Source organism: Colias croceus, chromosome 1, assembly GCF_905220415.1.
Source record: "Colias croceus chromosome 1, ilColCroc2.1".
NCBI lineage: Eukaryota > Metazoa > Arthropoda > Insecta > Lepidoptera > Pieridae > Colias > Colias croceus.
This window is the reverse complement of record NC_059537.1, coordinates 10309622-10334621: the sequence shown is the minus strand read 5'-3', so window position 1 is coordinate 10334621 and position 25000 is coordinate 10309622. Positions and strand designations below refer to the sequence as shown.

Sequence of the window (25000 nt, the reverse complement as noted above, 5' to 3'; positions counted from 1 at the left end):
CAAACGCACAATTGTATCGTACTTTTTGAATTTTCATAAACAACATTGTTCGTTTTGAAATCCATCGAATGACCATAGACACAAGAAATAAGTGTTACCATCCTTAGCGAAAAGTGTTATAATCTGTATTAAAATAAAAATGATGTATAAAATCATGTTTTCGATCATTTACGATTTTTGGTAAATGCATTACTTACTTATGCAAGTGAAATATTATAGTCGAGCCAATTTAATAGGCAACATTTGACGTCTATCAATTTTATCTTCAAAGAGAGGTAACCTGCTTAAAAACATCGATTAAAGTGAATTAATCGATACGGATTTGAAATATTTGTCAATCGAATTTATTAATTTATGATGATTTTTATTCACAAGTAATCAATGCATTCGATTCTAGATGTCAGATTTCGATTTTTAGAGTAAGAGCGTTTTCACATTATCCGATCCGATATCGGATATCGGAAGCCGATAGCCGATATCCGATATCGGACACAATTTGCCCTTTCACATTATCCGATAATATCGTCCCGATAACATGAGTGTTGCCAGAAACTGGAAAAGTAGATATATTGGGAATTAAAATAAACAGTGGATGCATTTGTGTTACAAAAAATAAACTTTATTTTAAATGAAATAAATAGTAATAAATAAACTGATGTTTTTCAAACCGGTTTAATCTGCTGACTGCGGAGTATGGATTTGTACCCTCTGCAGAGTCAGAATCTAGTTTCAATATTCAATTTCATTGTGAGGCTTGTTTTTTTATATGCTGTTTTTCTTTTTTTATTATTAGAACATGTTGTGTGGTCGTAGTGAATTTTAGAACTTTTTTATATTAAATCATGTATGACTGTTATGTTCTTATACAAATAAAATAAAAAAAAAATTCAACTCAGTATTAAAGCGACGAAACTAGCAAATACAAATTCAAATTACATTTACAAATGTAGGTGCTGTTATTACAATTTTATAGTGCTAATATGTACATTCTACCTAATATCTGGGGGTGCAAATATTTAAACAGAAATAAATTAAACTAAACTAATTCACAGTCACAGATTCCGCAATGTACATAGTACCACAGACTAATAATAATATAGCCATGACAACCAAAATAGTAAACAAGCTCAATAGTCGCCGCGCGTTCTTGACAAAATTTAGGGTCGCCGCCTTAGATTATGGATTGGTCTCCGCGCACGCTACGACTAGATACCGCCGGCGTACTCGAAAAATGCGGCAACTAAAAGTACGCCGAAATCGGCGTACCCGAGCCAGTCGTGTCACGAGCATTGTGTGGAGAGGGTGTACCGATAGTTTCTAAAGATTTTGGACAAAACCTGAAGTAAAATGCCTGTTTGTGCCATAAAACTGTTTAAAAAAAATACAACAAATAATAAGAAAGACACTGGGATCACGTAACATCAGGAATAATCGTATTATTCGATATTTCACCTGTACTTTGAAAATGTTGTTTACGAAAATACGACGCCATTTAGTGTTGCCGTACTGCATATCCCAAAAACACACTTTTAATTTGAACTTATTTTATTCATAATGTTTTTTTTTTTTCAATACTATTAGGTACTAACGCATATTATAAAAAAAATGATAATAACAATAATTTATTTCTGTTTAACCTTGTTTAACTGACTCATATGTTATTTTTTTATTACTGCTTTTTTACTTTTAAAAAACCTTTGTGATAGTATAGTGGCATCGCAAGTGGATTTGAGTCACATGTTCATGGGTTCGATTCCCGGCAAGGCCAAAATGAAATGAAAATATTTTTCAAACTTCTTTCCAAGATAGCCCATTTCCCATTTATGGGGTAAAATTTATGTAGCTGGCAGTACAATTCTTCACACACACTAGCGTCCTTACAAATTGCCTTACACACACTACAGAACTGAGTTGCCGCACTCACGGAGCTATTGTTTTTAGGTGGAGCGGTATCTAGTCGTAGCGCGCGCGCGGAGACCAATCCTTAGTCTAAGGGTTGCCGCATTCTAATTCTGAAATTTTAGAGAAAACTAAACAAAATTGCCGTATTGTAAATTTTCTTTTCAATAAAAAGGGTTTGATTTAAAAAAAATCAACTGATAGATCGTAGTTGTACATACAGTAAAAATAACTACAATAAAGAAACCGACTTCAAAAACAGCTGGAAAAGTAAAATATAAAAAAGATTTGATATTATTAATTACTTAATATTATTTAGATGTGCTATTTATTATACAGGTTTGATATCGGCGCTAAAACAAAGCACTAAATCTGTGACTCAATGACAACAATACAATAAACAGCTTACAGCACAACAGTAGTCCGAGTAGGAGGAGGAGCGAGGCAGAATGAGTAAATAAAGATAAAAGATACTAATATTTCGAAGATACGGTTGAATTTAAGAACACAATATATTTTTGTTTACTTCAGTTCAGCCAATTGCCGTATATTATAGGACGATATTAAAATAGCTCCCGTATAAATCGTATTTTTAATGCCTTTAAATACTTAAATGAATGTTTTCTTAATAAAAAGGTTTAAAGTAAATGAAAGGATTTTTTTTTTACATTTAGCGCCTAGAAATGACTGAAAATACACAAACTAGTGCTTTTTTTGCTGTTGGTATACTACCTTTTCGAAAATTGAGCTGGTAACACTGAACATTATCGTCCGATAGTTCACGGGAATATCGGTGTTGGCTCCGATATCCGATATCGGACTGGACAATGTGAAAGACAGGTACGTAAATCATACATTTTACTTAGCCTCCGATATCGGATATCGGCTATCGGCGTCCGATATCCGATATCGGACCGGACAATGTGAAAACGCTCTAACGTCTCTGCCCCCCTAGCCAAGTGGCTTTCTATTAGCGTAACGTTTGATCAATGAATATGGAATCACATGGAAGTGACATACCTACAAAAAAAGTGTGGCCGGCGCCATAATGCTTGTAACAAAACATGGCGGTGTTTAGTGCCGAGAATATATCGATAAACATTATTATGTTTATCGATATAAAAATAATATTAATATATTTATTTTGAATTTATAAGTATTTGTTTTGGCGCGGTGGAGAAAAATAGTGAGAGTGAATTTTTACGATGCGCGCGCACACCGACACCTAAAATTAACAGCATGAAGTAAGTTCTAGGTGGTATGAAAATTGATAACTATGTTCAAGTTGTATATTCTAGTATTTTGTCCATACGCCAAAGAAGTAACTTCTAACGCGTGTACATAAACACACACTCTTTTTTATTTATTTTAACTTTATTGTACAAAACATAGACGTAAAATTACAAATGGAAAAAATGACAATGCCAATTAATAAAATTAAGTATGGCGATGGCTGCTCGTGACGGTAACACCTATACAGGGTTACTTGTAAAACACCAGCAACCTCGCAGGACAAGATAGCTGTATAATTTGATAAATCCAGTTCAATTTTGACTTCGATATAAGGATTACGGTAGACTTACAATTTGGTAATTTCAGTTTTGAGGAATGTAATATAATGAAACAACATATATAATAATACAGGTATATAATAGTATTTTATTACGATGAACAACACAATATACAGTAATTTATTTATTTATAAATAATAAGACAAAAAAACAATAATATATAATAACAGAGAAAATTATAGAGCTAAACTATTTTGTGCAGCCTGGGATGCACTCGGATTCACTCTGTTCATTTTTGAGTTCGGGATTTGAGGCTCAACTGGTACCTGGAAATGAAATGTCACAGTTTACATTAACTAGCATTGTTCACTTTACATTTAAACTAAAATGCAATACATTTTAATTAAAAGGGCAATGCTGATGGTTTGAAATTAATATCAACATTAGGGCTTACAATAGCGGAATTTGAATTTATATTTTTGGTTTTATGGCATTCAAATGCTTTATATATATAAATTTATAAAGAATAGAAAAATAACTTAAAACACCCCATGTATTTAAAGTAAATTGCACTTTCCCTCAGTCAATAACATTTCAACAACCAAATATCACCCAAGTTTGTACTCAAAAAATCATATAAAACCATCTCAGTTTGTTCACAGGCCTCCTTCAAAATAGGAGAAACGTTAGATTATAAATGACAGCCCTAAATCTAAATAAAAAGACCAAAAGTAAATTGGAAGACATCACGTGTCTACAGATAAAAACCTCACCCTGTGTGAATGCAGCGGCAGACATACTGGTGTAGCATCATCGTGCAGACTAATCACATCCATTGTTCTATTGAAAGCACTTTCTGGGAAATGTACTATGATATATCCTTTACATTTGGCTTGATATTTTCAGTTTCAATTGCTTCTAACCATTCTCCTTTTCTATTTTCACTTCTTGGTAACCTTCAAAAAATGAATATTTAGGTTATTATAATTTTAGTCCTGACCTGACTTATTTATAAATACATTTTTAATTAAAGTAGGTACTATAAAAGCGATTAATCTTACTTAAGTTAAAATTCATATTAGGTAAATTTAAGTGTTTTATTTTTCCTTCTGCTGCTCTTGGCAAAATTAATTTGTTATTTTGGAAGTGTATTCACCAAAGCAACTATTCTTAAGATTAATGACACAGCCTTGGGAGACGCACGTCATCATCGAACATTTTGCTGATGTCGATATTATAAGCCATCACTAGCACCCAAATTCATTATTTTACTAGAACGAAAATATACAAAATAAAGCTATATTTGGTAACAATTTTGCACTGAACATAGTCTGTGAATACTCCTTAATTCAATATACATGAAAATAACTAAATCAGCAAAGAAATAACTAATATTTCAGTCAAAACGTATACATACCGGTGCAAAGACAAACTTTTCTGGTTTTCATTCTTTCCGGAGCCACATCTCACAATACTGCGCTTTGGCATTATGCCACTATTTGTCCTTGACCACTCTATATGTTTTAGACACAAATGTTTGTCACAATCACAAAAATATTCAATATTTTTCAATGTTTACTACGGAGCAATGACAGAGCATGTACATCGTATTAACGAGAACATAAAATGGCGACCGGCCACAGTAGGTATTTGAGCTAACTTCAAATGTCAAGCGGTATAGAATTAGCACTGACTGACGTATAGTCATATTTTTTCACATATCAGAATATTCATTAGTTAGAAAGAGACAGTATTAGTTTTATTATTTCGGTATCGAAATGCATGATATTTGTATAATCAGTTGTTTGTATAGAACAATATGCCCTGTCCATAGGATTCCTTAGTCATTGCGTTTGATAGAATAGATAAACGAATGTATGAGATTGACATAAGCTGGAGATACGTCACGTGACCCAGCGTAACGAAACGAAAATTGGTAGCCAAGTGGCAATGTTTTTCTATTCTATTAGACGAAACGTGACGAAACGTTAGGTACCTAAGTCATACGACAGGCGCCATACAAATGCTTAGCCAAGTGGCACTTTTGACAGGAGACTACGCCAATGGGCGTTCGATAACTAGCGTACGCTATAACATCTTGTAGAAATCGAAACAAAATGGCGATTTTATAATCAGCTGTCGAAGTTTCGTGTTGTGTTTAGTGATTATAAAATTTTAGTTTTCATAAAATGCACGCTTTGAGACTTTTAAAAGCTGCGCACGATGAAGAACTTTGGCTCAGGCGCCAAAAAAGAAATGCGTCCAGACCGAGTTTAGAGACAATCAATGAAATGCCGGAACAATTGTTTCAGGAGCGTTTTAGGTTAAATAAAAAAACTTTTAGCGAGCTTTGCTGCAGCCTACGTAACGAAACAAACATACGGGGGACTAAAGAAATTCCTTTGGAAGTAAAGGTAATCCACAGTTTCTTCACTGCGATTGTTTATAATTATTAGTGATGTCCGATATTTTAAATGCCCAATGAAAGGCATGTGTTGTGCATATCTATTAGGTACCTATATTACGTATCCTAATTCTACTTATATTCGTAGGTTCTTTGCGCTCTGAGTTTCTTCGCAACGGGATCCTATCAGAGAATTGTGGGTGTCACACAACATTTGCCACAACGCACTACAAGTAGATGCATTAGGCAAGTTGTGGAGGCACTCAACAGTCCTCGGATAGTGAAAAAATGGATAGTTTTCCCTCAAACACACCAAGAAAGAACAAGAATTCGACAAGAGTAAGTGTTTTTATTAATTTATTTATAACTTTCAATGTACAACTACGACATTGGGGCCTTCAAGAAAAGAGCTTATTTGTCCATAAAAGGCCGGCAAAGCACCTGCAACACTTCTTATGTTGCAAGTGTTTATTTCTTATGCTTAAGTTGCTTGCTCTGACATAAAAAAAAAAAACTTTCAATGTTTTGTACAATTTTAATAAATAACATAATCCTTTGCATTGAAGAAGGTTGCTGCTATTGTAGTCACAAACAATTCTATTATACCACAAAATGTTTGTTTCTGTTCAATTCTAAATGTTTTAAAGGTTTACAAAATATTATGACAAATTCATTTGAAAGTCTTTTTAACAATTGTATTATATGTTTAATATATGTAGGTAATTGTCTTTGATTATAAAATGTGAATGTACCTAATTACAGATTTCAAAGGAAATTTCAATTGCCAGGGGTAATTGGATGCATAGATTGCACTCACATATCAATTGTAAAACCCCACATTGATGAACAGAATTATTTTAACAGAAAAGGATACCATTCCTTAAATGTGCAAATGGTAAGCTATTTTTCTTTGCATATGTATTATTAGTTAGTAAGCATTGTTTTTAATCATGTTTCATTAAAACAAAATAACAAAGCAACTGCAAATAGAATATTTTTTATAACTTAATTTTTTTTTTTCAGATATGTGATGATAATTTAAAGATTATCAATGTCAATGCAAAATATGGTGGAGCCACGCATGATTCCTTCATATGGTCATCCAGTGAAGTGGAACCATACATGCGTGGACTTCACGAAAATGGTGAATTGACGTGGCTATTAGGTAAATCATTTAATTCCTACCTACTTCTACATATTTATCATAAAAATATTGGAGTTATAATTTATAAAGCTCTTTAACTACATTATTTGTTTAAGGTGATTCTGGATACCCACAGAGAGCGTGGCTGATGACACCAATTTTAAATGCCGAACCAGGTTCTCGAGCAGAGGTGTACACTACACGCCATTTACAGGCACGCAATTGTATTGAACGATGTTTTGGTGTATTGAAGGCTCGTTGGAGATGCTTGCTGAAGCATCGTACACTCCATTACCATCCTCGTGTTGCCAGTGAGGTAACTATTGCATGTTGTGTTCTGCACAATATTGCACTGGATGCTAAATTACCTCCCCCTAATAATATGGCTGAGCAACAAGAGGATGGTGATGAACCGAGTGTGGGGGTTGGACCCATTTCCAGCAACCAAGATGAGCTGATGAGTGGCAGAATAATGCTAAATAATTTAGTTAATAGATTAGTTTAGTAGGTTATTTTTGTATTTTTGTATTTTTTAAAGTGTGTTGTGTGTAGTTTTAATGTGTATTACTTTTAAGCCTAATTTAGTATGCCTGACCAAGTAGTTTTGTATAATATTTTTTCGCTCCTAAAACATTATTTTGTTTACCTACACAGATTTAAATAATGAAACTGCATTAGTTACAGTATATATTAATCCTTTTAAAGTTTCTGATAACTGCTCATATTTTAGTGCAGGTCATAGGTGAAAAAATTGATCATTGTTGCAGCCTCAACCTGTTTTTTATATTTTTAAGTTTGTAATTTTTATTATTGTATTTTTTGTTAGTATTTAAAAAAGTGTGTACTGAATTAATGGTGGTATAAACTACTTAACTAATTAAGTAATAAAATATACTATTATTATGTATATATATGTTTTATTTAATATTCTTAAAACTAAAACAAACACTTAAAACAAATTAAGTACATATAAATCCTATAAAATTTAAAGATTAAAAAGTAAAACAACTAAAGACAGAGGACAGAAAATACTGTACTTAAACTATTAAATTAAAATATTAAAATCTAAAACAAACACTTAAAATAAATTAAGTACATATAAATCCTATTAAATTTAAAGATATATATAATAATAGTTTAAAAAAAACTAAAAAACACGCTTTTTGCAAATTGAAAAATGGAATAATTTTATCAAATTAGTGTATTGTCATCGGTCCTCAATAAATCTACAAAGTTTGAACGAAATCTGGCCGTTTAAAGTGGGTCAAAATCGCGCCCAAAGAAGTCGGTTACAAACAAACATTCAAACATACAGGTGAAGCTAATAAAAAGCGTGTAAAAAGTAAAACAACTAAAGACTGAGGACAGAAAATACTGTACTTAAACTATTAAATTAAAATCTAAAACAAGCACTTAAAAAAAATAAAAAGAAAGGCACTAAATAATACACTTAAAACCCTATGAAAAAAAAAATTAAGATGCGGGCCCTTGAGGCAATATCTCGAGCAACCTTTGCCCGATAACAGCTATTTGCTGCATCACCCTAGTTTGCTCGCGATTTGCCTCAACCTTTAGCGACTCCAGCCGCAGTCGCTCCATTTCTCTTTGGTGGAAAAGTTCCTCACGCTCCCTCTCACGTTCATGGAGAAGCTTTTCCCTTTCCCTTTCTCGCTCATGGGAAAGCTTCTCTCGCGTCTCCTCCAGTGCAAGGCGTCGTTGTTCAACCGCCACAAATTCTGTAGCGGCCCGGTCAAATGGCGTTAAGCCGCGATTCCTGCGAGCTCTCTGCATCCCATGTCGCGGCGAGGCAGTCGCAGATCGCGGTGACGCCGATGACCGTCGACCAGTGGGACGCGGAGGAGAACGCGGTAGAGGGGGCGGCGGACGTACTGGTGGTGGTGGTGGTGAGGGCTGTGGGTCTAGCAGTAGCGGTGATGCTGGCAATGTTGGAACACTTGCTGTTGAGTAATGAAAATAATGTTAAGGAGGCAAATATAATTCTGACTTCCACTTATATTATAAATTAGAAATGTTCATCCATTCCATCTGTTGAATAATATTCTCTAGGATACAAGCAAAGACTAATTTATTCAAGTCATTTAATGAATTATGTTCAATTATTATCGATTAAACTATATTATGACGATTGAAAACAGCTCCTAGAAGAAGGCTAATTTAATAAGTAAATAGAGTTTAATAAAACTTACTATTATAATTAAAATTCTCTAAGCCTACAGGAATTTCAATTTCCACATCTTCAGGAATGGGTTCTTCCCTTGGTACTGGTGGCGCCTGAAAAATATTTATTTTTATCAATATATTAGTTATTTATAACTTTTATCATATACTCTTAACACTTACAAATGTTACGATTAGGAATTGTTAGCTAAGTATTTTGTATAATTGATATAGATTTATAAAGAATAAAATATAATTAAAAGATATTTAATGTTCTCATCAACATTAACTATCTATTAATTATATTGTGATGGAATTACATTTTCAAACACTAGCTGTGCTCCGTAGTTTTACCTGCAGTGCTCTGCTCCTGTTGGTCTTAGCGAGATGATATATAGCCTATAACCTTCCTCGATAAGTGGGCTATCTAAAATCGAAAGAAATTTTCAAATCGGACCAGTATTTCCCGAGATTAGCGTGTTCAATCAAACAAACAAACTCTTCAGCTTTATTATATTAGTATAGATTTTCAAGCTGTTTATTTGTTTTATTTATTTAATACAATTCATTTTACACAAGTTGAAAGAGGCTTATATGTAATCTCTTTCAAAATAAATATCTATTATTGGCCATGCAAGTTACAGAGGAATTGGTGTGATACGTAAAGTTGCTATAATATAATAGTACTAACATTAAAGCCATGCTCTTGTATGCCAGCTTGACCAAGAACAGCAGTCTCTCCCAGTATGGCACAGACTCGGTCTTCCAAAACTGTTAGAGACAGCCTGCTGCTTGGACCACCACCAGTACCATTTGTGTGGTTGGAAATCAACATTTTCTTTTTTTTTGTTTTAGTCTTCCAATCTGCCCAGACCTTTAGGTTTACATGTTGTGAGTTAAAGCGGTGCATGAAAAGGGCAATAGCAAAATAAATGAATATATTAAAATATACAGCTATGTTAACAAGATGCAAGTAAATAGCAAAACAATTGAGAGTTTGCAATATACACTTAGGTTAACAACATGCAAGTTAATAGCAAAACAATTGAGAGTTTGCAATATACACTTAGGTTAACAAGATGCAAGTAAATAGCAAAACAATTGAGAGTTTGCAATATACACTTAGGTTAACAAGATGCAAGTGAATAGCAAAACAATTGAGAGTTTGCAATGTACACTTAGGTTAACAAGATGCAAGTTAATAGCAAAACAATTGAGAGTTTGAAATATACAGCTAGGTTAACAAGATGCAAGTTCAAACTTACTTTCTTCCACTTCTCTTGTGATTTGTGAACCCCACCACCAACTGAATTAAGTAATAATGTGAGCCTTGCCCACATTTGGTCGGCTTTTAGTCGACCCTGAGGTCCCCGCTGTGGTCGAGAGAGGTCACCATACCTATGGGTAACACACACCAATGAAGCACTTGGTATTAATGATTTCATTGTTTATTATAAAAATATTGAAGCAAGTTTGGAATCAAAACTGTATTTTTTTAATAGTACCTTTCCATGAATTCTATAAGAGCAGAAAATTGCTCCTGGCTGGCGCGCAGTCTCTCCATTTCTAAACTAGAAAAATAAGTACACATAAATAAATTAAATTTAAACCTTGAAGACATTATATCTTTTTATGCCTCATTGCAAATGCAAAATTAACTTACCTCTATTTGTATTTTTATAATTTAAAGCACAACCTGTATTTTTTAGTTCACTTCAAAAATTTTTTGACTTTTTACTTTTTCCGTTTTCGGAATTCGGCAGTTTAATTTGAATATTTCAAGAATATTTTTCAACATTACTAATGTCAAACTGAATGACAGTTGACAGTTTGACGTACGCTGACTGACGTTAGAATTCGAAGCCATAGACATTAGCGTACGATCCAATAGAATAAGCGTTCGCCAAGTTCTAATCCACTTGGCTACCTGTCGTTTATCGTATTCGATAAGGCGTCAACGTTTGTAGAAAGAGAAACGCTATAAATCGTATGCCACTTGGCTAGGGGGGCTGGTAATTTTAATATGTTCTATGAATAGGGCCGTAATAGGAGAAGATATAACCTAATACAGAGTTACCTGGAAATAACTACCACCGTAATAGGAAAACTACTCCTTTTTTTTAACCGACTTCAAAAAAAAGGAGGAGACGAAAGGAGGAAACGAGAGCGCGGAACGAGCGACAAAGAAGCACAATCGGACGTTGTCACGTTCAATTATCGTCAGTAAACCGACTTTACAGACAACCAATTTTTTTTTTTTTTTTTTTTATGTATGTACACCGATTACTCCGAGGTTTCTGAACCGATTTACGTGATTCTTTTTTTGTTCGATGCGGGATGGTGTCGAATTGGTCCCATAAAAATTTTATTCGGATAGGCCCAGTAAGTTTTTATTTTATGAGCATTTTTGTCTGCATTTGTAAATGTTGCAAGTGCAAGTTTAAAGTCGGTTGTTTTTAACGCAGTTATCATTATAATCCTAATTCGGACCCATCAAAAATTCGATAAACAAGAGAATGTAAATGCTTTATCAAACGATAACAGTTTTTTGGCTCATAGAGCAGGCTCCAAGGAGATGTTCGTTTGCATAAATAGCGGACCTAAATCTGACTTCTGATATATATTGTATAGATCCCAGACATCCTATAGACAGATGTTGCCAACCAGTTTTGTGGTCCCCTTCCCCGCACCCCGGTTATTAAATATGGCATACAAAGAAAAAAATAAACATTTCCAAAACATGCCGCGTGGGGTATCAAATGAAAGAGCTTATTGAGTAGATCACGAATATATAGCATACTATCTGGGGGCACGGTAGTGCCCCCGCCAAGACGAGCAAAGCGAACAAGCGAAGCGCACGGGCACTACCTACCTTTTCTCGAAGCGCTTCGACGTTTTTTTGAACCCTCATAACTTGGGTTTGGATTATGCTAGATCAACAAAATTTTCGGGATATATTGCCAATAGCGGATTTATTGAAAATATTAAGTTTTAATTACATTAGCTTTTATACTTCAGATTTTATTTATATCTAAAAAACGCTAATTTCGTCACTGACTCACTGATGATCATCAAAATTCTTAAGGTATTTCCTAATGTCCTAGAAAGCTGAAATTTTGTATGTAAGCTAGTATTAGCACACAAACAACAAAAAAATTATAAAACTTGTAACTTTCATCCCCCAACCCCTTAAACTAGGGGATGGGAGTTTGTATGAGACCTGTAATTTTAAATTAAATTTTGATGACGCTAGAGGTCTAATCTAATAATCTAAAACTTGGTTCCCCTAGATATATATATGTATAGGTACTCCTTGTTAAAAAAAAATTAAAACTTTAATCGACATACTTATAAAATTTTGTTACAAACAACTTACAAAAAGAAATGAAATCCCACCAAAAACATTTTCATGTAAAATGTTGCCAAGACGAGCCCATTTATGACTCGCACTGTCAAAAAGTTATCAGATCTCATGTAGAGCGAAGCTTCTAACACTACACGCCCTAACTCTACAAGGCCTAACTTCACAAACTCTACACCTTAGTCAAAATATGTGGCTTGGCCGTTCGTTACTACAAGAACTATTGTATAACACAAAAGTAATGCACAGTGAATTAATTTTTCACCTAGCGCCGATGTGAATGTAGCGAAATGGCCAAGCCACATATTTTGACTAAGGTGTAGAGTTTGTGAAGTTAGGCCTTGTAGAGTTAGGGCGTGTAGTGTTAGAAGCTTCGCTCTACATGAGATCTGATAACTTTTTGACAGTGCGAGTCATAAATGGGCTCGTCTTGGCAACATTTTACATGAAAATGTTTTTGGTGGGATAACATTTCTTACACTTTCTCTAAGATTTTTTAGAAAATTTACGAAAATGGTCCATTTTTGAGTTAACTTTAAACCACTATAGATTGAAAACTCATGAATATATTTTTTAAATTATTATTTTAAATAATTAACAATAGTCCATTGTTTACGATTCAATAGTTCGTACAGTGAAATAGTTGCATGGGGGAGTGGGGGGGAGCATTCAAAGATGGCGAGTATATTTTCAAGTTTATGCCAGAAATAAAGGCCTAATACAAAAATATCGGTGTCAGGGCTTGGAATAATTATCTCTGCACTGTCGTTGTGTTTGACAGAATGAAAAATATGGCAGAACATTCTTGAATCAGCCTCTTAACCCGTGTAGCGTCCTACGCACAGCCAGAGGCGGCTCGCCCTAAGGAGCGCTGGTGCAGTGAACTCCCATAAATAATTATAATAAAATCATACTCCTTAATTTCATTATTAATATTAATTATTACTATTTAAAATCAATCGTAATCGTAAAAAACTACTGGCAATACCAATGAATATATCCATCATTCCATCATTCCATACACCTGACACCTGTAGGTATAATACTGTATTATAAAACGCGCGTAGCGGAGCGCTCACGATTGCGCTCCAATGAAAAAATATTCAGTACATTTTCTAATACGAAATCCAATAGGAGTGAAAGAGATAGTTTTGTCAGAGCCCTGCGCGTAAAACAGAAGATTTTCTATGAAAAAATAGCAAAATTCGGAGCGCCGCTCCCGCAAACGTTGCCGGTTCGTTTTTACCGCGCGCCCGTACACAAGACAGCGATTGCGCGACGTTGCCACTCAAAATAATATAAACAAACACTATAGTCAACTTGCACGCGCGCGAATGTACCTATAATCGGGAATTTTCGAATTAAAATCATAAGATACGTGTTGATTGTTGAAATAGCCTGTAGTTATCAGTATTACTTGTGAGTGTTAAAATGGACAATTATAATGTGGCGTTCATTAAAAAGTGTGTTAAAACGTTACAAATTCGGCTTGAATTGAAAGCTAAGGGACCGCCACGACCTGAACTTGACCTTACGCAAAAATGTACGACAAAAACGAAAACATATACGCGTGTGTTTAAATCCGAACAATAGGTATGTGAAAACACCGTGGTTGTGTGGTTGTGATGAACATGAAAGCAACAAAATATTTTGTTTTCCGTGTCTTTTATTTGAAGCGGGCGCGGCCGACGGAGGTGAGAGTGCTTGGACTGAAACGGGCGTTGACGACTTAGCTCATCTTTCAATCAAGATGAAAAAACATTCACAATCTCGGTAGGTACCATTTGTTGAATGAACTGCAATTGGCGTCTATCGAACGACAAGACATTCGTAAAGCATTAGATTCCGCGTACCGAAAGTCAATACGCGAGTTCAATGACCGTGTCGATGAAAACAGACATATTTTACGAAGGTTAATAGATTGTGTCAAGTTATAGATATTTTTGCACACCAAAAAGAAAGACGTATGCATTTCCTTTATAAGAAATTTTTTAATTAAATTGTACTGCTTTAACATCATGTATTTTCAGTGTTTTATTTCAAGTGAACACCCATAAAATTTTGTCACGAGCCGCCTCTGCGCACAGCGGTTGTAGCGTAACTCAAATTGTACTGAGAGCGTCCTGCGCTGACAAACGCAGTGCGTAACGCGGCCCGTGACATTGAAGGTCATCAGTAGAGACGTACAAGTGAATGTTTCCAGTATAAAAAATATTTCTCTATGCCTTAAACATTTATAATTCAAATCGACACGACTCCGAGACAGGAAATACAGACTAAAACCAAAAAAAAAAAAAAAAAAAAAAGTGAATCATTGATTGAGTTGCGTCATCGGCCATAGTTTGTACGTACTTTGTAACGTTCGTCTTGTTCAACGAATATTTGGATTGTGAATTATGCCGAGAGGAATAATTAGATGAGTGATAATTGAGACGTATATTACTGGAAATTTTACGTAGAATACGTTTATGATATTGGTTTTAGGGATATTTGAAGAATACTCAGTGAAAAAGTGTCTCAACTTTTCAGTGCGGAAGACGCAAAATGGCGCTTTTTTTCTTGTTTGTGAATAATGGATATTTGTTAGGTATTATTCATAGTGAAATACGTTGTGTTAAATGTGTGAAAATATAAGTGAATGTATTTGGCAATCGTGTAGTGATATGAAAACGTGAATATGATCATTTGATGACTCACCATTATCATGTAAGTGTTAGTAGGTATGTAAGCAATTAAAATTAAAACAAAAGAAAATCAATTTTTTTATAATTTTATAGAAAAAATATATCGTCATGATTACATTTTTATGCTATAACTAGTTTCTTCCTCTTTCCAAAAATATATCATACATGGCATATAATTATAGAACAATAGGGTAAATAAAATTTTCAAACTCGGTAGTCATAAAAAAGCTAGATTTCGTAAACTACCTCGACATACTTGGGACGCATAACATCTGTGCGTATGACAGAGCAAGTAATAGGTATAGGAAGAGACGGCACTCAGTACTTCGATTTCGAGCTCACGCACACATATGCATGTATTACTTAGGTTAAGTCTTATATACCAACCTATGAAAAGTTCACGTCAAAAATGATCCACATTGCTGCCAACATTTAAAAGTTGAAGTTGCTAGTGATGTCTCTTTGAGTACATATTATCGATAAAACTTCATATCGATATCGATAAAATTTTCGATGCTGGGTAACATCACTACTAATTCTCATCCTTATTCAAATTTATAGGAAATTAAAAATAAAACACCAACAATGTAGATCAATAAGTTTATTATAATATAATAATAATTACCTATATCTAACATTTTTATATAATATTAAAACTCACTATTATTAGCAAAAATGGATAATTCCATTTGAATTTTGAATTTTACTGAATATCTTTATTTAGGCATGTAGGACTTAATTCGGCTTAAATATTATGTGAATACAACTAGATTCACATTTTATACTTTTCCTTGAAATATTTTGCGGGATTTCTATTTTAAAATCTCATTCTAAATTTCCAATATATCGTTGCCGTTCGGATCGCCATATTGGAATTGTAAGAAGTTGTTGTTTTCTTTGGACAAAACAATAATAATATTATCTCCTCTCCAATTGATTCTACAGCCAGAACATGACGTAATAGAGAAGTTTTCTCGTAAAAATTATTATTTTTTATATCTTCCTTTAATAGAACAGTCATTGGGTATATATTGCAAATACTTAGTCACAAATCACATTAATAATTATTATCAATTATTATCTACACAAAGATTTTAACATTGTTTACACATAACACTTTTTCTTCTTCTTTCACTTTTGGCAGAAATATAACAAATTAAAAAATTCAATGTACTGTACATTAACTGAGTAAATAAGTAAGAAAATCTACGATATACGAAGAACAGATTTTGTTTATCTTCCACCAAAACAATTAATAAAACGCCATTTTGAATTCAAATTTCAAACAACAAATCAACATCAAGAGGTTGTCTATGCTTAAGTCTTAACCATTGACAAGAAATCGAAGAAAGAAAGAAATAATTTATTAATGTATTAGCTTAAAATTAAAATATACAAAAATAAGGTTTAAAAAAAAATAAGAAATAATAATAAATAATTAAAACTAAAAAATTAAATCTAATATTAAATGATTACATCGGAGGGGCCAACATTAGAAATGTTTTTATTTTTTCTAAAAGTTGGCAGAACAGACTCTCTCTCCCTTAGGTCTTTGAAAAGTACAAAATAATTTGAACTGTATGTCAATTGAATGAAGTTTAAAATTGCTTGATAATGGAAGCCTAACCAAAACGATGTTCTTAAGGACGCGTTTACGAATCTGACAAAAATAAGCAGTTTTTCGGTACATTTTGCGACAAAATAATACAAAACCAAATTAAACTAATAATTACTATAGATAGATTAATCCTTAACCCTCAATTCACTAGGTGAAATTTGCTAACATAAACAGCTTCCATGAGTCCACTGGACTCATATATTTTCTTGGCGTGTTTTTTTCAAATAAAACTCTTTTTTTTATTAAGTTTTTTTATTATTATTTTTAAATGTTTATTAAGGCACTACAAAAAAATAATAAAACTGGATAAACTTCTGAAATACTCTTAAAAATAAAAAAAAACTTATTCTAATAGTCTTAGAAAACAGAGTTATTTTCAAAGCCCTACAATAATGGCAAATATTTTTAACTAATGGCTCTTTTTAATTTTATAAGACTTCTAAAGGAATGCAAAACCGAAAATAAACAACAAAAATGTACGCTTCTATACAAAAAAATAAAACGTGCAATGGGGTATTGCCACCGATTGCAGGCAGCGACGGCATGCCATTTTTGAGCAACTCAAACATACAGGCTTCAGACATCTAGTGCCTGAATGTGCAGTCTTTGTTCTCTTTTTGTAATTACATGGATAACAATGCTTTCTTTCTGTCCTAGATAGCTTGTCTTCGGTTTCAGAGTGGCTCGCATCTTCATCATTCATAATTTGTGTGATCCATGATTCCAAAACAGAATCTGCCTGGTCTTCATTCATATTTACAACTTTATGTTGTTTTAGATCCATTTTACAAACCTACAACAACAACAAATATTAAAATACATATTTTTATATCATTAATACGACAAATAAGCAACATTTAAGAATCGTAACAAATAAATAAAATATTACTTAATTCACTAGTATGAGTCCATGGGACTCACTCGACGTAATAACTTACCTATTACGCAGCGCAGGCGCACGTCCTCTCGCTACCGCGGTGCCCACGTCACTGCAGGAAGGTACTGAGACGGTGGAGGAAATAAGTCACCAGGGGAAAAAAATATAATAGTTTGAAAGTTCGATGTGAGTCCAATGGACTCAGGTAGTGAATTAAGGGTTAATCTTTAAATGGTAGCAATTTTTTAGTCGAAAATTTTGGTTTATAATATTATCTATTATCTAATATATAAAAATCAATGCCACTTTTCGTTGTAATTCCATAACTCGAGAACGGCTGAACCGATTTCGATAATTCTTTTTTTATTATATTCCTTGAAGTACGAGGATGGTTCTTATGTAGAGAAAACGTTAATATGTACCACGGGCGAAGCCGGGGCGGACCGCTAGTAAAAAATATTTTCCGTTGCACAAACACAAAATTGACAATATCGTGCTGAATAAAGGAACATTTTTCATGTATTTAATAAAATAAATTTAATGATTTAAAAATATTTTAAGTAAGCAGACATGTCCAACTCAAAAAGGTAGCAAAGAAAACTATCAAAATGTTACAAATAGGCTGAGAAATCAAACCTTATTTTTTCACATATTTAGTTGTAACGCGTGATACTTATTGGATTGAAATAAGGGTTATTTTACTGGCTCATCTTGATTTATTGCACAAAAATTTGTAATGAAATATTTTAGTCTGCGCTCGGCCGCCGTTGTGAGTGGACACTGTGACGCTTGTAAGCAGCTCCTCGTTTACGAAAAGATCACTGTACGAATACAAAATATTTGACCTAATAAACTTGATCCTTCACGCATTCATTTTATTTATAGATTTTATACTTATGGTATTATAAATTTCATATTTAGTTTCTGACTTGATGGAGTGACCTGAAGGTGTACTTCGAAGACTGCTACTGGAACTAATAAACGATTAGAGCTAGGTGTGCCGAGTTTGGGCTCATTTTGTTAGTTATGTTGAGACCTTACCTCCAGACTTGATGGAGTGACCTGCAGGTGTACTTCGAAGACGGCTACTGGAACTAATAGACGAGTAGAGCTAGGTATGCCGAGTTTGGGCTCGTTTTGTTAGTTACATTGAGACCATACCTCCAGACTTGATGGAGTGACCTGAAGGTGTACTTCGAAGACTGCTACTGGAACTAATAAACGATTAGAGCTAGGTGTGTCGAGTTTGGGCTCGTTTTGTTAGTTATGTTGAGACCTTACCTCCGGATTTGATGGAGTGTCCTGAAGGTGTACTTCGAAGACTGCTACTGGAACTAATAGACGAGTAGAGACTAGGTGTGCCGAGTTTGGGTTCATTTTGTTAGTTATGTTGAGACCTTACCACCGGACTTGATGGAGTGACCTGCAGGTGTACTTCGAAGACTTCTACTGGAACTAATAGACGGTTAGAGCTAGGTGTGCCGAGTTTGGGCTCATTTTGTTAGTTATATTGAGACCTTACCTCCGGACTTGATGGAGTGACCTGCAGGTGTACTTCGAAGACTGCTACTGGAACTAATAAACGATTAGAGCTAGGTGTGTCGAGTTTGGGCTCATTTTGTTAGTTATGTTGAGACCTTACCTCCGGATTTGATGGAGTGTCCTGAAGGTGTACTTCGAAGACTGCTACTGGAACTAATAGACGAGTAGAGACTAGGTGTGCCGAGTTTGGGCTCGTTTTGTTAGTTATGTTGAGACCTTACCACCGGACTTAATGGAGTGACCTGCAGGTGTACTTCGAAGACTGCTACTGGAACTAATAAACGATTAGAGCTAGGTGTGTCGAGTTTGGGCTCATTTTGTTAGTTATGTTGAGACCTTACCTCCGGATTTGATGGAGTGTCCTGAAGGTGTACTTCGAAGACTGCTACTGGAACTAATAGACGAGTAGAGACTAGGTGTGCCGAGTTTGGGCTCGTTTTGTTAGTTATGTTGAGACCTTACCACCGGACTTAATGGAGTGACCTGCAGGTGTACTTCGAAGACTGCTACTGGAACTATTAGACGAGTAGAGCTAGGTGTGCCGAGTTTGGGTTCATTTTGTTAGTTATGTTGAGACCTTACCACCGGACTTGATGGAGTGACCTGCAGGTGTACTTCGAAGACTTCTACTGGAACTAATAGACGGTTAGAGCTAGGTGTGCCGAGTTTGGGCTCATTTTGTTAGTTATATTGAGACCTTACCTCCGGACTTGATGGAGTGTCCTGAAGGTGTACTTCGAAGACTGCTACTGGAACTAATAGACGAGTAGAGCTAGGTGTGCCGAGTTTGGGCTCATTTTGTTAGTTATGTTGAGACCTTACCTCCGGACTTGATGGAGTGACCTGCAGGTGTACTTCGAAGACTGCTACTGGAACTAATAAACGATTAGAGCTAGGTGTGTCGAGTTTGGGCTCATTTTGTTAGTTATGTTGAGACCTTACCTCCGGATTTGATGGAGTGTCCTGAAGGTGTACTTCGAAGACTGCTACTGGAACTAATAGACGAGTAGAGACTAGGTGTGCCGAGTTTGGGCTCGTTTTGTTAGTTATGTTGAGACCTTACCACCGGACTTGATGGAGTGACCTGCAGGTGTACTTCGAAGACGGCTACTGGAACTAATAGACGAGTAGAGCTAGGTATGCCGAGTTTGGGCTCATTTTGTTAGTTATGTTGAGACCTTACCTCCAGACTTGATGGAGTGACCTGAAGGTGTACTTCGAAGACTGCTACTGGAACTAATAAACGATTAGAGCTAGGTGTGTCGAGTTTGGGCTCATTTTGTTAGTTATGTTGAGACCTTACCTCCGGATTTGATGGAGTGTCCTGAAGGTGTACTTCGAAGACTGCTACTGGAACTAATAGACGAGTAGAGACTAGGTGTGCCGAGTTTGGGCTCGTTTTGTTAGTTATGTTGAGACCTTACCACCGGACTTAATGGAGTGACCTGCAGGTGTACTTCGAAGACTGCTACTGGAACTATTAGACGAGTAGAGCTAGGTGTGCCGAGTTTGGGTTCATTTTGTTAGTTATGTTGAGACCTTACCACCGGACTTGATGGAGTGACCTGCAGGTGTACTTCGAAGACTTCTACTGGAACTAATAGACGGTTAGAGCTAGGTGTGCCGAGTTTGGGCTCATTTTGTTAGTTATATTGAGACCTTACCTCCGGACTTGATGGAGTGACCTGCAGGTGTACTTCGAAGACTGCTACTGGAACTAATAAACGATTAGAGCTAGGTGTGTCGAGTTTGGGCTCATTTTGTTAGTTATGTTGAGACCTTACCTCCGGATTTGATGGAGTGTCCTGAAGGTGTACTTCGAAGACTGCTACTGGAACTAATAGACGAGTAGAGACTAGGTGTGCCGAGTTTGGGCTCGTTTTGTTAGTTATGTTGAGACCTTACCACCGGACTTAATGGAGTGACCTGCAGGTGTACTTCGAAGACTGCTACTGGAACTAATAAACGATTAGAGCTAGGTGTGTCGAGTTTGGGCTCATTTTGTTAGTTATGTTGAGACCTTACCTCCGGATTTGATGGAGTGTCCTGAAGGTGTACTTCGAAGACTGCTACTGGAACTAATAGACGAGTAGAGACTAGGTGTGCCGAGTTTGGGCTCGTTTTGTTAGTTATGTTGAGACCTTACCACCGGACTTAATGGAGTGACCTGCAGGTGTACTTCGAAGACTGCTACTGGAACTATTGGACGAGTAGAGCTAGGTGTGCCGAGTTTGGGTTCATTTTGTTAGTTATGTTGAGACCTTACCACCGGACTTGATGGAGTGACCTGCAGGTGTACTTCGAAGACTTCTACTGGAACTAATAGACGGTTAGAGCTAGGTGTGCCGAGTTTGGGCTCATTTTGTTAGTTATATTGAGACCTTACCTCCGGACTTGATGGAGTGTCCTGAAGGTGTACTTCGAAGACTGCTACTGGAACTAATAGACGAGTAGAGCTAGGTGTGCCGAGTTTGGGCTCATTTTGTTAGTTATGTTGAGACCTTACCTCCGGACTTGATGGAGTGACCTGCAGGTGTACTTCGAAGACTGCTACTGGAACTAATAAACGATTAGAGCTAGGTGTGTCGAGTTTGGGCTCATTTTGTTAGTTATGTTGAGACCTTACCTCCGGATTTGATGGAGTGTCCTGAAGGTGTACTTCGAAGACTGCTACTGGAACTAATAGACGAGTAGAGACTAGGTGTGCCGAGTTTGGGCTCGTTTTGTTAGTTATGTTGAGACCTTACCACCGGACTTAATGGAGTGACCTGCAGGTGTACTTCGAAGACTGCTACTGGAACTATTGGACGAGTAGAGCTAGGTGTGCCGAGTTTGGGTTCATTTTGTTAGTTATGTTGAGACCTTACCACCGGACTTGATGGAGTGACCTGCAGGTGTACTTCGAAGACTTCTACTGGAACTAATAGACGGTTAGAGCTAGGTGTGCCGAGTTTGGGCTCATTTTGTTAGTTATATTGAGACCTTACCTCCGGACTTGATGGAGTGTCCTGAAGGTGTACTTCGAAGACTGCTACTGGAACTAATAGACGAGTAGAGCTAGGTGTGCCGAGTTTGGGCTCATTTTGTTAGTTATGTTGAGACCTTACCTCCGGACTTGATGGAGTGACCTGCAGGTGTACTTCGAAGACTGCTACTGGAACTAATAAACGATTAGAGCTAGGTGTATCGAGTTTGGGTTCATTTTGTTAGTTATGTTGAGACCTTACCTCCGGACTTGATGGAGTGTCCTGAAGGTGTACTTCGAAGACTGCTACTGGAACTAATAGACGAGTAGAGCTAGGTGTGCCGAGTTTGGGCTCGTTTTGTTAGTTATGATGAGACCTTACCTCCGGACTTGATGGAGTGACCTGAAGGTGTACTTCGAAGACTGCTACTGGAACTAATAGACGAGTAGAGCTAGGTGAGGCGAGTTTGGGCTTGTTTTGTCTTCGAAGTACACCTTCAGGACACTTCATCAAGTCCGGAGGTAAGGTCGCCCTCTTTTGTCGTTGTTGTTGTTGTTGTTTGTTGTTGTTGTTGTTGTTGTTTATAATTTATTTAATATGGACCACGAAATTTATAATCATGAATTATTTTTGACGACTGCACGCCGTAACTGCACGCGTGCAAAGTTTTTTGACTTGACCTTGAAAACACGAGGCGTTAGTCGCGCGCGGCGTATGTTTGTATGTATGTATTATGTATGTATGTATGTACATATGCCGTGCGTGATATGTGAATAGTATCTGAAAAAAATAAACAAGCAGAAACATCGTAGCCGGGATGCGAGACAATCGGTGCGCGAGGCTAGCGAAGACGGGGGGGCGTTGCGCGTGGGCAGCGAGACATTTGTACGTACGTATGTGTATGTATCATTATTTCGTCGCTGTTGTACCGCGTCGCCCGTGTGCTCTGCGCTCTCCTCGTTGCCGCCGTTCGCGTGTCGGTGTGGGGTTGGTGTTTGGTGGTGAGTCTGACAGAGTTGTAGAGTAGTGTGTTAGTTCTATGAAATAATAAAAGACCACCAAAGATGATGATATTGTAAAAGCGTTTGTGCATACGGCGCGATACAGTTTTTAATCTTTAGTGGTGGTAGTAGTAGTAGTAGTAGTAGTAGTTAGTAGTAGTAGTAGAAGAAGTAGAAATTAGTAACTGTAGTAACATTGCGTCTGCCGACGGTTTGATAGATTGTCAGTTTCGTAGATTGTATTTTATATGTGTAGTGTAATAAATAATATTACGCATCTTGATACACTCTCGGAGCGCAGACCGTGAAAAATATACGACTACTATTGAACGGCAGTATAAAATTTTTTATTGCTCACATCGCACACGTTTGTGATGTACCAATGGGCTTTTATCAGATGTTTATATGTGGTCGCAATTTTCGATCCTTCCACTCTCCGTGCGTAGATTGATCGTTTGCGTCATAAAAGTTGACCGATATTAAAATTTTTCCTTCGCTTGATGCGAATGGGAATTGTTAAGGGGTGTCTCGTTAAGATGATACTTTCAACGATTTAACTGACTGTGTTCAGATTTATCCACGTGTGCGCGCGCGCGTGTGTGAATAGTGTGCGTGTGACGGTCGCCGCCGTTGCATATCATGTTATTTAAACACGCCGCGCGCATATGTATGTATATAGAGAAGCGAACGTCGCGGCGGCATCGTCGTGTCACGTTTGAGGCTCTAGCGGAAGCTTTAGTTAGCTCCCTGGTTGATCCTGCCAGTAGTTATATGCTTGTCTCAAAGATTAAGCCATGCATGTCTCAGTGCAAGCCGTATTAAGGCGATACCGCGAATGGCTCAATATATCAGTTTTGGTTCCTTAGATCTTACTCAGTTACTTGGATAACTGTGGTAATTCTAGAGCTAATACATGCAATCAGAACTCTGACCAGTGATGGAATGAGTGCTTTTATTAGATCAAAACCAATCGACGGAGGGCCTGGCGTCTGAAGTCGTTAATTTTGATGAATCTGGATAACTTTTGCCGATCGCATGGTCCAGTACCGGCGACGCATCTTTCAAATGTCTGCCTTATCAACTTTCGATGGTAGTTTCTGCGACTACCATGGTTGTCACGGGTAACGGGGAATCAGGGTTCGATTCCGGAGAGGGAGCCTGAGAAACGGCTACCACATCCAAGGAAGGCAGCAGGCGCGCAAATTACCCACTCCCGGCACGGGGAGGTAGTGACGAAAAATAACGATACGGGACTCTTACGAGGCCTCGTAATCGGAATGAGTACACTTTAAATATTTTAACGAGGAACAATTGGAGGGCAAGTCTGGTGCCAGCAGCCGCGGTAATTCCAGCTCCAATAGCGTATACTAAAATTGTTGCGGTTAAAAAGCTCGTAGTTGCATTTGTGCGCCGCGCTGTCGGTGCACCGCATCCGCGGTGATACTGACACGTTTGCGGAGCATATCGTCGGTGAGCCGGTCGTTAAAAGCCGGTTCAATATCAAAATCCTATCGCGGTGCTCTTCAGTGAGTGTCGAGGTGGGCCGACAATTTTACTTTGAACAAATTAGAGTGCTCAAAGCGGGCTCAAAATGCCGCTTGAATATTTCGTGCATGGAATAATAGAATATGATCTCGGTTCTATTTTGTTGGTTTTCAGAACTCCGAGGTAATGATTAATAGGGATAACTGGGGGCATTCGTATTGCGACGTTAGAGGTGAAATTCTTGGATCGTCGCAAGACGAACATCAGCGAAAGCATTTGCCAAAGGTGTTTTCATCAATCAAGAACGAAAGTTAGAGGTTCGAAGGCGAT

General features: G+C 36.5%; 2 protein-coding genes, 3 long non-coding RNA genes and 1 other non-coding gene across 6 annotated transcripts in view; 3 read left to right on the top strand and 3 right to left on the bottom strand.

The window, feature by feature from the left end:
• Positions 1-155, top strand: part of LOC123692434 — a 1988-nt gene extending 1833 nt beyond the window's left edge. The window contains exon 2 of the long non-coding RNA XR_006751547.1: positions 1-155. This exon is cut by the window's left edge and continues 141 nt beyond it. This is a non-coding gene — a long non-coding RNA (uncharacterized LOC123692434).
• Positions 156-3565: 3410 nt separating this feature from the next.
• On the bottom strand, positions 3566-5108 carry LOC123692336. Its single transcript, XR_006751518.1, has 3 exons — positions 4828-5108; positions 4184-4366; positions 3566-3736 (listed from the first exon to the last, which is right to left on the bottom strand). It is a non-coding gene; the product is annotated as an uncharacterized LOC123692336 (long non-coding RNA).
• An 86-nt stretch (positions 5109-5194) lies between these two features.
• LOC123691880 (putative nuclease HARBI1) lies at positions 5195-7865 on the top strand. Its single transcript, XM_045636467.1, has 5 exons — positions 5195-5824; positions 5963-6153; positions 6577-6709; positions 6838-6979; positions 7075-7865. Exons 1-5 carry the CDS (start codon positions 5600-5602, stop codon positions 7461-7463), a joined length of 1080 nt encoding a protein of 359 aa, XP_045492423.1. The 5' UTR covers positions 5195-5599; the 3' UTR covers positions 7464-7865.
• A 467-nt stretch (positions 7866-8332) lies between these two features.
• Positions 8333-12041, bottom strand: LOC123691975 (proline-, glutamic acid- and leucine-rich protein 1-like). The gene is made up of 6 exons (XM_045636578.1): positions 12009-12041; positions 10642-10707; positions 10402-10534; positions 9828-10010; positions 9166-9250; positions 8333-8916 (listed from the first exon to the last, which is right to left on the bottom strand). The coding sequence occupies exons 2-6, from the start codon at positions 10698-10700 to the stop codon at positions 8432-8434; spliced, it is 945 nt and encodes a 314-aa protein (XP_045492534.1). The 5' UTR covers positions 10701-10707; positions 12009-12041; the 3' UTR covers positions 8333-8431.
• Positions 12042-16310: 4269 nt separating this feature from the next.
• LOC123692491 lies at positions 16311-17944 on the bottom strand. The gene is made up of 2 exons (XR_006751565.1): positions 17738-17944; positions 16311-17592 (listed from the first exon to the last, which is right to left on the bottom strand). It is a non-coding gene; the product is annotated as an uncharacterized LOC123692491 (long non-coding RNA).
• Positions 17945-23929: 5985 nt separating this feature from the next.
• LOC123698184 overlaps positions 23930-25000 on the top strand; it is a 1905-nt gene continuing 834 nt past the window's right edge. The window contains exon 1 of the ribosomal RNA XR_006752375.1: positions 23930-25000. This exon is cut by the window's right edge and continues 834 nt beyond it. This is a non-coding gene — a ribosomal RNA (small subunit ribosomal RNA).

Bases quoted from the DNA above. Each gene is read 5' to 3' on its own strand.
- LOC123691880 (XM_045636467.1), top strand. From the start codon at position 5,600: ATGCACGCTTTGAGACTTTTAAAAGCTGCGCACGATGAAGAACTTTGG. The intron at 5,825-5,962 runs GTAATCCACAGT...TTATATTCGTAG, and splicing joins AAATTCCTTTGGAAGTAAAG to GTTCTTTGCGCTCTGAGTTT. The intron at 6,710-6,837 runs GTAAGCTATTTT...TTTTTTTTTCAG, and splicing joins ATTCCTTAAATGTGCAAATG to ATATGTGATGATAATTTAAA.
- LOC123691975 (XM_045636578.1), bottom strand. From the start codon at position 10,700: ATGGAGAGACTGCGCGCCAGCCAGGAGCAATTTTCTGCTCTTATAGAA. The intron at 10,535-10,641 runs GTACTATTAAAA...TGTTACCCATAG, and splicing joins CTTATAGAATTCATGGAAAG to GTATGGTGACCTCTCTCGAC. The intron at 9,251-9,827 runs GTTAGTACTATT...AATATTTTTCAG, and splicing joins TACAAGAGCATGGCTTTAAT to GCGCCACCAGTACCAAGGGA.